This window comes from Alosa alosa, chromosome 4 (assembly GCF_017589495.1).
Source record: "Alosa alosa isolate M-15738 ecotype Scorff River chromosome 4, AALO_Geno_1.1, whole genome shotgun sequence".
In the NCBI taxonomy this organism is placed as follows: Eukaryota; Metazoa; Chordata; class Actinopteri; order Clupeiformes; family Clupeidae; genus Alosa; species Alosa alosa.
In genome coordinates, this window is record NC_063192.1 from 29,146,552 (window position 1) to 29,159,759 (window position 13,208).

A 13,208-nucleotide genomic window follows, 5' to 3' on the forward strand; every position below is an offset into this window, starting at 1 on the left:
TGACTGCTCAAAACATAAACGTGCATGACAATGACAATATAGGCCTCACAACTCAAAGCACGCGCGCACACACACAAACACACACACACAGCAAGAGCAACATTGACTGCTACAAGGGCAACTCTAATCTCTAGTGCACCACTGTGCTAGCTGTGGTTTATAGTCCCATGTTGTGGTACTACTATTGACCTGTGCACCTTATCACCTATCCTCATCTATCCACCTATCCTCTCTCTCTCACACACACACACACACACACACACACACAGGTAGCCAACATATAGACAGCCGTTGGAGCAGGGCAACGCAGTGGTCAAGTGTGCAGGAATTTATATGTTTGTGCATATACATGACTGTAAGGCAGCAATAAAGTGTGTGTGTATGTGTGTGTGTGTGTGTGTGTGTGTGTGTGTGTGTGTGTGTGTGTGTGTGTGTGTGTGTGTGTGTGTGTGTGTGAGCAAGAATCAATCCCCCTGATAAAGTGCTAGAGTGTTTGTGGCTGTCACAGTCAGAGCAGCCGATTCACCAGACCCAGAAACCAGTTATGTGCAATGCGCTGTGTAAACAGGACTCAAAGTGTGTCCATGCCACATAAACACAGGGCAGACATGCCTAACCACACCAATTTCAAAAGTATCAAGCAGCACTAATTGCATTTCCTCTTCTCTTACTTCTTACTCTCGCTTTGCTTTTTGCTTTTCCTCTCTCTCTCTCTCTCTCTCTCTCTCTCTCTCTCTCTCTCTCTCATCATCCCTGTTAAAACCCCATGTTAAACGTGGATGCTTTATTAGCTGAAAAAGCCCCATCTTCCTAATGAGCATTAAAAAGCCGCTTAAAGCTGCAGCGCCATTAGACAGCTGTACTATTTCACTCTGAGAAGTCTGCTAATGTTCATTTGAAGTGGAAACACTAATTTAAACCGTCTGGGGGGTGGTGGTGTGTGTGTGTGTGTGTGTGTGTGTGTGTGTGTGTGTGTGTGTGTGTGTGTGTGTGTGTGTGTGTGTGTGTGTGTGTGTGTGTGTGTGTGTGTGTGTGTGTGTGTGTGTGTGTGTGTGTGTGTGTGTGTGTGTGTGTGTGTAACCACGAAGAGAAGCACTTGTTTCAAACTCAAGCTGAGAAGCCAAACCTTTCAGTTCCCTGGAGAAACATGAAATATTTCGACAGATTTGTATTTGTTCCTGTCACAACAAAAAGCTATTTCCCCACACAACATATGTCCTATCCGAGGAAGGTCTGAACATGTCACCTTCAATTCCAGACATGCTACACAGCCTGCAGACTCCAGAGCCATTTCTCTGGGTTCTTTCTCTGATGCTGCTGGAAGGACTCACAGCATAAGAATGCCATTGTCCTGTGTGCCTGGCCATCTCCCGCACATGTGAACGTCTGAATTGAATTGGATTGACATACTCTCTATGATACTGACTCACCAGACAACACTTACTGGATGTGTGTGTGTGTGTGTGTGTGTGTGTGTGTGTGTGTGTGTGTGTGTGTGTGTGTGTGTGTGTGTGAGATGTGGGTGAGCATCACAGCATCTGATGGCTTAACCCCAGATGACTTCAGAGCTGTCAGTGGCTCTGCAGCCTTCTAGTGACAGATGTAGCCCCGCATAGCACAGAGCCTTTTATTACACCTTTTCTAGAAGTGCTTAGGAAAATCAAAATGGCAAGGACAGGAGAAATGGTAGCTTTAGCAAAGTTCTACAGGGAAGACTCGTAGTCATATATTGTTCATAACTTGCTAGCCAATGGAGCTCAGGAGAAGTACTTTTGGCACGTTAACTCTAGCCACGTTATCCATTCATTTTCTAGCCAATCACAGTCGATTCAGTAGCATTGCCTACGCTTCCTATTCATTCAATTAGCCTACTATGAACCAATAGGAAGTGCATGCGCCTCTTAAAAGATTCTGCGCCTAACTCCCCACCTTGCTACTTTCAGTAAGCTGACTTCGACGTCTCTAGTTAATGCAAATGTATTCATGTAAGTTGCCATGCTATCTTTCTTGTAGTGATGCAATCTGTATCCTGAACACACACAAGACTATATAAACTTTTTTTTTTTTTTTTACACTTGCACATGGACTGTACACACACTGCACGTTTTATTCTCTCTTGCTATTTATTAAAATATTTCTTGATCTTTCTTTCTTCACACTTGCACAGAAAAAGCTGAACACCAAATGAAATGTCACTACATGCTTTACGTTAGTATTGCGATGTATGTGACAAATAAACCTCCTTTGTATCCTTGTATGTGTTCAGTGTAGAATTGTACAGAGACACAGGTAGCAATAGAGATGGTCTGCCCCTCTGGATAGCAACCAGACTCTGTGTAATAATGTTGTGACACAATACACAGAACTGAAATGCAGTGAGTGGAGCTGCACTCATGCTAGCTGATACCATATCAGTCCTGTATCTATGCTTGTGTAACCGAGGTCGTAATTCGTCCGCCGCTCACGGCCCTCGAACCCGCCACCTCGACACACGCCGGCATGGAAGTCAAACGCTTTAACCACTGAGCTAAAAGCCCAGGCTTCCAACTCAGCTGTTAGAAGCGTTCTTAAGGTTAGGGGTTGAGGATTTACACGGGCAACTAGCATACTAACACAGTTCGCCTCGGTTACACTTGTGTTTTGGAAAATAATTGTTGGGTCTATAATAACCAGCCTGTTTGTGAGTAGAATGGGTATGTGTCTGCCGACAGACTGCCGATGATGCACACAGTGATAAGTGAAATGTTTACAACACACTAATCTCGGCTAATGAAGGCTATTTGTCTCCTGCCAGCCTGATTAGCAGCCAATTAGATTCTAATTCTGTGTGAGTCAGGATATGTGCTGAAGAGAGGCTGTTTATCCTGTGTGTGGAGCACTCTTTCTGCTATAAGGCTCTTCAGGGAGTGTGTGTGTGTGTGTGTGTGTGTGTGTGTGAGAGAGAGAGAGAGAGAGAGCGAGTGAGTGAGTGAATGAGTGAGCATGTGAGTGTGTGAGTGTGTGTGTGTGTGTGTGTGTGTGTGAGTGTGAGAGAGAGAGTGAGTGAGTGAATGAGTGAGCATGTGAGTGTGTGTGTGTGTGTGTGTGTGTGTGTGTGTGTGTGAGTGTGAGAGAGAGAGTGAGTGAGTGAATGAGTGAGCATGTGAGTGAGTGTGTGTGTGTGTGTGTGTGTGTGTGTGTGTGTGTGTGTGTGTGTGTGTGTGTGTGTGTGTGTGTCAGCTTCTCTTGCACTCGTCTTTGAGAGTGTTTCAGCAGTTTTATCTGCTATCTGCTTTATTTGTGTGTGACAAACAGATAGAGCCGATTGACAGAGACCTCCACTGGTTTCACAATGCAATGCTCTCGTCTGTCACAGGAGGAGACAACCAGACAAACAGGAGTCTCAGGAGGGTGTGTGTGTGTCATATCAAACAACCAGTCAGTGTTTAAACCTTAGATTGACTTGACACACAAGGTGTGCTTACGCCCAATGTAACACCCACACACACACACACAAAATAACATTGAGTCGCAACACTCATACACGTCTACACATGTCCACAAACCACACCTTAAGATCCCACTACAAGTCAATATATTACAGATGCCACTAACACTCTTTTATAGTCATACCCACATTTGTTAGTTTCAACTTAATGTCCGTGCATATAAAACCATGCAAAGATAGCATGACTATACTTCACTGAAGGACATGTGTTAGTGTGACAACAACAACCACAACTGTTTCATTTTAAGTTCACATTTCTCTCTCACACACACACACACACACACACACACACACACACACACACACACAGGATACACACTCCTACAGGCTCAACACTCCTACACACACTCAGACAGCTGAGCACAGACACATTTTTTCCAGAAAGAACAGTTGGACGTCAGATGATAAGCATCAACATATGGATGCATGCTGGCCACCACACACATACACCACCTACACATTATGCTAAAAACTAACATACTAAGCCAATCAAACCTGCATTAATGGCATCTATAGAAGCACATAATGTCGCAAAAAACATGCAGTTAATTACATAAACCAGATGCATAGACAGCCAACACATACATTACCTAAACACACACAGACATACTCTATGCAGAACCACACACACACGACCCTACATACATTCCCTAAAAACTTAGCTTTGAGATACTGCTTGATTTCATAACTTAACTTAGTGTAGTCTCTTCAATGTAGCCTACTATGCTGTGATAAGACCTTAGAGTTCACTTCAATGCAGCAGTTTTGAACAAATTTGGCGCAGCATGGTCCGATGCTAAGCTGGATTTAATAGCAATTTAGCCAGACGTCTTCTATGCAATGCTTCTATGTGGCAACAACAATCCTTCAACAATCGTGAATATTTTGTTAAATGCACATGCAGAGGAGTGGCAGCAGGCTACCGAGAGAGAGCGGGGCGGGGCAAGGAAAGGCTGTGTGCGTAAAAAGCGCAGCTCAATGGCAGTGCAAGGATTTGACCTTATATTTAATTTAAATTAAACATAGAATATTCATCTGTGGCGGCCGATTTTTATTTCGTGGCGGCCCGCCACAGATTAGTCAATGTATGGGAAACACTGCTACATACATTCCCTAAACACACACAGACATACTCTATGCAGAACCACACACACACGGCCCTACATACATTCCCTAAACACACACAGACATACTCTATGCAGAACTACACACACACACACACACACACACACACACACACACACACCTTGGAAAAAGCACAGATGCTCCAGGTATTTTAACAAGCATTTCTGTCAGCCTGCAGTGACAGATTGCAGTAACACACACACACGGCCCTACCTTCTGTTCCACCTCCATGAAGCGCGTCAGGTCGGCAGTGTCCAGGTGATCCTTGTGGTTGCCGTAGGTGAGCATGAGCAGGTAGAGGTCGCGGCGCGTGGACATCATCTTGTAGAAGGAGCAGAACTCCTCGAAGCCCAGCGTGCCCTGGTTGTCATCCGTGTCCGCCTCCTGCCAAGGGAAGAAGACCAGGTGGAGGGAATCATGACATGGAGTCACACACACACACACGCATACATATATATATATATGGCTATAATGAGCACCGATAACCAAGACAGACCATCTGCAACTGTCATAAGTTACCCCTCCAAAATGAGATGAGATTCAAAAGAGTTTCTAAATACTATTTCAATTAAACCATCTATGTATTTTTTTTTAAAATAACGTTAAGCCAGTTAACAGACAAACAAAGACAATGAAAAACAAATGAATAAATAAATAAGGGTAAGGCAGTGTATGCTATTCGTACCCTGGTGCAATAAGAAGTGAATTCTATTCGTACCCCGGTGCACACAGCAATGTGTCCTATTAGTACCTCGTCTGGTACAAATATCAATGTATGCTATTCGTACCCCGGTGCACGGCATATTGATCACACAATGTAATAATAATTTAAAAAAAGAACAAGCAACATGTTTTTTTGTTGTTATGTAACAGGGTGTGAATAGCTCAGCGGTGTAATAGACACTCTGAATAAGGTATGCTGTTTGCATCAATGTACAGTTAGAAGTGGATGGGCCTGAACGTCATATTCACGAAATTTCTGTTAACTAACAAACGGTTGTATGTGTTCACTGAACCAAGATTATGCAAATAAAACACAACTTTTCAATCTAAAACTTAATCTGAACAGATATTAGTGGCGAAACCTTTCAGAATTCTTCACTTCCTGCTGACGAAGAAGCGAATGTCCGCCATATTTTCTTTGTGCACGTGAGCAACGTCTTTTTGTTGTTATGTCACAGGGTGTGAATAGCTCAGCTGTGTGGCCAAGACTATTCGTACCAGGGGTGTAAACAGACACTCCGAATAAATAAATACTGTATATGAAAGGCTGCAATCATAGTGATGAGGTGTTGAAATGAAACAGCAGCCTTATTTATACTCTGCACAGCCCACAGAATGGCGAGGGAGAATAACTCACATTGTGCCATTATATCACTTTAAGGCCAAAGACAGGTGAAGCCATCACTTCAAATGAAATCTCTTCTTGTGAGATTGTGCTGAAGTGTATTTGATGAAGGCTGGGGAGGGGTACGCAGCCTGCAGGCAAAAGTCCAATGGGGCTAACCTGGGCCACAGGCCTGGGCTAAAGTGGGCCAAAGAGGGCTGAAGAGGGCCAAAAAGGGCCAAAGCTCTCCTATCAGATAATTCAGTCAGAGTGTTGAACATTTGGCAGCACAGGCCAGTGCTGATCAGTGCACTATCGGCAGGGGCGCACACACACACACACACACACACACACACACACACACACACACAGGCCAGTGCTGATCAGTGCACTATCGGCAGGGGACTGCGACACGGACAGGATATGATGTAAGGGACTCAATCTTCCCCACGAACCACACAAACAAACACTGACAGACAAACACACACACAAATAAACACACATTCAGAGGTCTCTGCCAGTCCCCCTACCCCGCCTCTGTTCCTGCCTGCCTGCCTGCCATGCTTGACGCAAGTGCCCGGCGGGTCACCCGAGACTGGCGCTCGGTGTTGGCACCCATAGCAGCTGACATTAATGCAACGGCGGGTAGGCACTGTGCCGCCTGCCTCTGCCACCCCCCTCGCCCAATATGCCTCACATCCTACCGGCCCCTTCACACACGCTCCACTGGGCTAAAACCTGCCCCATGCGACCTGCACCACACACACATACACACACACACACACACACACACACACACACACAAACTCTCTCTGCAATGCACACGCACAAACACACACACACACACACACACACACACACACAAACTCTCTCTGCAATGCACATGAACAAACACACGCACACACACACACAAACTCTCTCTGCAATGCACATGCACAAACACACGCGCACACGCGCACACACACACACACACACACACACAAACTCTCTCTGCAATGCACATGAACAAACACACACACACACACTCTCTGCAACGCACATGCACAAACACGCACGCACACACACACACACTAACAAATCTACATGGACAGACCAGAGGCCTTTTCAGGTCTTTTAGCAGACCACTAACCTCACACACATAAACATGCACACCTGAGCTGAATCAAACACACACACTCACACTCACACACGTTTACACACACAACACACAATACTGAGTCTGTAGGGGTAGAATGTAGTACTTCCGAGGAACACACAAGTAGACATAAAGACAGACAGATCCAAAAGGTATAAAGAGTGAAAGAGACATTCACTAGTTCACATTCCGTCATTTGCAAACAGATATAATAGCATGATAGAAAAGCATGTTTGGCGAAGTCTCTGGCCAGGGTCCTGAAGTGATTTGTGGGATCGTGCAGGAGTCAACTGCGCAGGCAGGAGTCGTGCAGGATTTCGCCATACACCCCCTTATTCTTTAACTATGGAAGACGGGAGGCGTAAGGGGAGGTGGTGGGTTGCGAGCGGAGTGATGCCGATGCTGCAACTTCGGCAGGTAGAGCTAGACTGCGAATAAATAACCTGTCTGATTGAAGGAGGAGGTGTGGCAAATTCCCCCATGCTCCTTCCCGAACTTCCGCTTGTAAACGCAGAACGAGGGAGTGTAAAAAAGAAAGATGAACATAAAAGGGAAAGAGAAAGAGCAAAATACTATATATGATACAAAATAAATCACATAAAACATTCAAATCCATGCATAATTCATACCATAGAGTGTATAGTGGGAAACCCTTTTCATGTACTGATTGTGTTAGTGATTCTTCTGCTCCCTTTCCCCTAATGAGTAAAGAGGTGTGTGTGTGTGTGTGTGTATGTCAGTTAAGACTGCAGACATGTCTTCGGAAACACTCTAGCTTGGGATTTGACTGGACTGACCCCAGGCTGGGTTTCAGAAAAAGTTCTGTTCTTCCAAAGCTGCGTTCCAAAGCCTCATGCAGACAATACAGTCCTCCCCTAACTTTACCAATGCTCTCTCTCTCTCTCCCCCCCCCTCTCTCTCTCTCTCTCTCTAGACGACAGACATATATATATATATATATATATATATATTATATACATATATACATATATGTCTGTCGTTCTTTCTAACCTGGGAAATATACATATATATATACACACATATATATATATATATATATATATATATATATATATATATATATATATATATATATATATATATATATATATATATATATGTCACACATACATATATGTCTCTGTCGTTCTTCTAGCCTGGGAAAAACCCAGGCGTTACTTCCGACAAATTCGAGATTCGGGCTCTAAAAATTCCGTCTGGCCAAGAACCCATTCTAGCCCATTTCCAATTTTCCTACATCTAGGCACCAATCAGAACCCTTGAGGCGGGCTTACCACGATGGATAAGGATAAAGCACCCTGTTGAAGAAGCGGGGTTTTAAAAAAAAAAACATCAACAATGGCTGCTGCCGCTTTGTTTTGAAGCTGCTATCCGTTGGTTTAAGGCGGGGGAGTTAGAAGTTTCTTAACTGCTTCCCCATATGTTGGAATATGCAACATTGTAAGGGGTACCTATGTGATATCTGCAACAGTGGTAGGCTACTGAAATCGGTTTGATATTCTGTTCATTTATAGGTCTACAGTAGCTGGACACGTAGCCGACAGAAAACACATAGGCTACTTTTGAATTGGTGTGCTATGCGAGCATAACTCGAATGCTACGCTTCAGTGTTTGCCTTGAAACAATTCCGGCATAATTGCTTTGAACTTCAGTCTCTCGTCCCCCATTCCTGCTTTATATGTCCTGGTCAGCCAGAAAGGACGAATGAAACAAAATGCTCGTTTGAACGTAAACGGTTTTGTTCAGAGCTGAAAATGCAATTGTGTTTGACAGAGGGCAGATGTAAATTGCTAGTGACAAAATATTAGCTTTCAGTGTGGCACGATGTCTTTGTAAATTAGCCTACGTTTAATTAAAAGTGGTTAATTCTTCCTGCTTCTCCCCTACAACCAGACAGTGTTGCAAATTGTGTGTTTCCGTCACTCTGTCTCTTTCATTGCTCTGATTGGTTTTTGGCCTCTCCTATTGCGTCCGAGGCATTTTGATCGGCGTCCGTTTGGGAACGCCCTTTGGAGTTACGACTGAGGGCCTGTCCACACGGAGACGCTTTTTAGGTTAAACGCAGAGGTTTTGCTTCGTCTTGGCCAAGCGTCCAAACGAATCCTGTAAACGCACTGCCGAAACCGCACTTTTTCTGCAACCTGGTCCCAGAGTGGAGAAATCTGAAACCGTAGCCCGTTTCAGTTCGTTTTAGACAGCGAAACCGCACATCCTGCTTTATGTATCAATGATGTCATCGCTACACCTCAGCTGCCCTGGACTTGCACTTATAGTATTGCCTAACAATACTAGTTTTCATACATGACATTACCTACGATTACACTCCGTTAAGATAAATATCACAACTGATGCTGCGCGAGCGCCCGATAGCTTATGACTTGGTGGACTGAACACTGTTTTTCCCGGTGTTTTTTATGCATTCTAGCTACTGTCAGTGACGCAGAGAACTTAAGTTATTAGGAAAGTGCGTTGTAAGTTTAGGCTACATTAATTTGTGCGTAGTGCCAGTGTCATTCATTTATTTTACATGTCTTACAAGATATATAAATGCATTCACAGTCGAGTGAAATCAGATATAAGCATACAAAGGCGGCTTAGAACTCCGTTAAGCCGATGGTAGCACACTGAATCTCGAATGCAATTGATGCAGGCAAAAGTATTGACTGTTACTAACGAAGGTTTTATAGCAATATTCTAAATGTGGCGACAGAATAGCCTAGAACTTGGGTAAGCCTTGCGTTTAGTAGCCTAGTGCGGTGATAGCCAAAACTAATGTGAATCACGGACTATCCTACAACCAAAGAAAGTAAAGGTGATTAGTAGGCCTACCTGCGTTAGCCAAATAAAGGACGGGACTGCACCCTTCACAAACCGTAAAATAAAGTTTATTAGTTTTACAGTTGGCTACAGTTGACAGTTCACCATCAGTCCACACAAACAATTCTGGTTTCCTTGCACTAGCCATTTCGCCATGGCCTATTCTATCTGTTTTTAAAGCACAAGTTTTGCCAGTTTTGGTGAATTTCTGTAAAGACACAGTGCCACCTATAGGCCTGGGCTATGAAGTAACGTGTTGAGTCGTGTTGAGATGGATCCGTTTGGACGCAAATATTCTTGATACGGTTCCAGGGAAGACGGAGGAAAAAAAGATCGGTTTGGTACGTGTGGACTAGGCCTGAGAAGGGTCTGGTTTCAACCGGACTATCATTCTCCCCCACTCCCTTTCAAATTCAAAGTTGCTTGACTGTGCATGACTGTATGGAAACAGTGTTGCCAAACCTATTTTTACATACAACATAACATACAAGAACATAAGACCACAGGACAAAAGACAAAAACAGAAAAGGAGAGGTGGGTACATCAGTGTGGGGTGGACATAAAATATCTAGATCTAGATCTACCCTTTCCCTAGCTTTTCTTCTTTCCCTCCCTCTCTTCTCTCTCTCCCTCTCTCTCCCCTCTATTCCCCCTGTCCCTGAGCTGTTTTAAGGCACTGATCTGAGACCTGGCTCGGTGTTGAGCTGGTCTCCACAGGATAAATCCGCAACTCCTCACTGCCTTCCTCAGCCACTCGGAAAAGAACCATCTCTCGGAATGTCGCCACGTCTCTAATCCGGGCCGGCCAGCATTCTGGAGCAAACCTTCCGCATCACTATGGTGACAGGTGGGACAAACGCGACCGTAGAGCACACTCCGGCTCTGTGAAGCGAGGGTGCCATTCCATAATGGAGTTCCCAAATCGAGGCTTTAGGCTGACGATCACCTAGGCAACAGAGTGAGATGGGGAGCGCAGCCGCCCAGGACTGAGATGGACGAGATGCACTGAGCGCGTGCAGAGCAGCCCACTGGAGCCATGCGCTTTTCCCCAACTCAGGACAGCAGTATAAAGTGTGCCTGCACTATATTTCACACTCTCTTGGCCAGTTTATCTGTGAGTGAGTGAGTGAGTGAGTGAGTGTGTGTGTGTGTGTGTCTGTATGTTTATCTGTGTGTGTGTGTGTGTGTGTCCCTTCCTTTTCTCATTGATCTCCTCAACCCTTCTTTATCTCCAGAACAAGAAGCAATCGGGTCAGAGCAGGAGATCTCATCTCTCTTCTTCTCTTCTCTTCTCTCCTCTTCTCTGATCTCTCCTCTCCTCTGATCTCTTCTCTTCTCTCCTCTTCTCTTCTGATCTCTTCTCTTTTTTTCTCTTCTCTTCTTTTATCTTCTCTTCTCCTGATCTCTTCTCCTCACCCCATTCCTCGTCCTCTCTATGGGAAGGCTGGTGGCCTCTAAAATGCTGCATGAGTCACCTACTCTGCAGCTCACTACTGAAGGGATCTCCACTTAAATCCACTTTATGTGACACACACACACTGCTGAAGGGATCTCACGGTCAGACACACGCGTACACCAACACACTGTGGCCCAGTGACTGCACCCTTCACAGCAGCACTGATCCAGATGTGCAGCGCTAGAAGCTTACAGGATGATACGGCTGCTGGGGCTAAACTAAAGAGAGAGAGAGAGAGAGAGAGAGAGAGAGAGAGAGAGAGAGAGAGACGCCCCACAGAGTATCTGAGGCTCTGCTATGGATCGGAGCTCTCGAGAGTGTCACACAGGAGGAGAGATGCACTGCTACAGTGCGAACAGTCATTACGGCACAGCCACTGTCACAGGAACATGGGGTCGCCTTTTGATTCGCTTGTGGATGTTCCTGTGTTGAGGTGCATACAAACTCCCTCCATCAACCCCACATTAACACGCACGCACACACACACACGAACACGCACGGACACACACGCGCTGCCCGCCACCACCGCGGCGCACCGCGGCATTACACACACACACGCGGCACACACACACACACGCCAGCATTACGCACACACACACACGCTGAACACGCGCACACACACACACACACACAGCCAGGAGCAGTGAAAAGCCAGATTGCCCTACTGTGCTAACAACAGGAGCCATCTGTAACCATTAAACACCATATGGGTCACACATCCCTGATCGAATGGGAAGCAACCTGCCAGCAGTCAAGATCTCTCTCTCTCTCACACACACACACTCATGAGCACACACAAATGTATTCTACATTCCGTATGAACATTTGCATGTCATGCATGCACACACACACACACACACACACACACACACACACACACACACACACACACACACACACATATGTCCTCATACACTCTGTGCTCTTGCGGAGCAGCTTGGGTTGGGTTTTGATTGGCTCCTTCCCCTGGTGTCCCTGACCTCCTCTCTAACAGACTAGACCTCTGCTGCCCAGCTCATTTACTCAATCTCTCATTCCCCTTGCTCTCTCTCTCTCTCTCTTTATCCATTTCCCTCTCTTATTCTCTCTTTCTCTGTATTAATTTTCCTCTCTCATTCTCTCTCTCTCCTTCCCTCTCCATTTCCCTCTCTTATTCTCTCTTTCTCTGTATTCATTTTTCTCTCTCTCTCTCTCCTTCCCTCTTTCATGTTCATTTCCTACGCTTTCTTCATCTCTCTCTCCTAATTTGTTTCTCACTTTCTCCCTCACTCTCCCCTCTTCTCTCCTCCTTCCTTAAATCATTCCCTCGCTCTCCCTCTTACATTCCAACTCTCATTCCCTCCTTCTCTCCTCCTCCCTTACTCTGTCTTTCCCTCTCTATCTGTTCATTAGTTTCTTCCTTTCTCCCTCCCCTCTTCTGTTCTCTCCATCTTTCACTTCTCTTTTGCCTGCATTAGTTCTCCCTCCTCTCACTCCTCCTCCTCCTCCTCCTCCTCCTCCTCCTCCTCCCACACACACACACACACACACATATATATATACATACAGGCATACACATGCATGCATTACAAATACGCACATAAACACACACACACAGAGATATACATACAGGCATACACATGCATGCATTACAAATACACATAAACACACACACACACACACACACACACTATGTGCCAAAGGCAGCTTGTTAACTGAATGAGTTGTCTATCTGTCCTTGTGGTAGAGAGGAAAAAACCACTGCTGGAGGAGAGAGAGAAAGAGAGGAGAGAGGAGAGAGAGAGGGAGAGAGAGAGGGAGAGAGAGAGAGAGGAGGGAGAAGGGAGAGAGAGAGAGGGAG

The 13,208-nt window shown here is 45.2% G+C and overlaps 1 protein-coding gene across 1 annotated transcript in view; it reads right to left on the reverse strand.

Annotated features, from left to right (window-relative positions):
* plch2a (phospholipase C, eta 2a) overlaps nt 1-13,208 on the reverse strand; it is a 71,506-nt gene that overhangs the window by 31,064 nt on the left and 27,234 nt on the right. Inside the window, 1 exon segment of the mRNA XM_048240655.1 lies at nt 4,826-4,996. Coding sequence (XP_048096612.1) covers nt 4,826-4,996 — 171 coding nt within the window.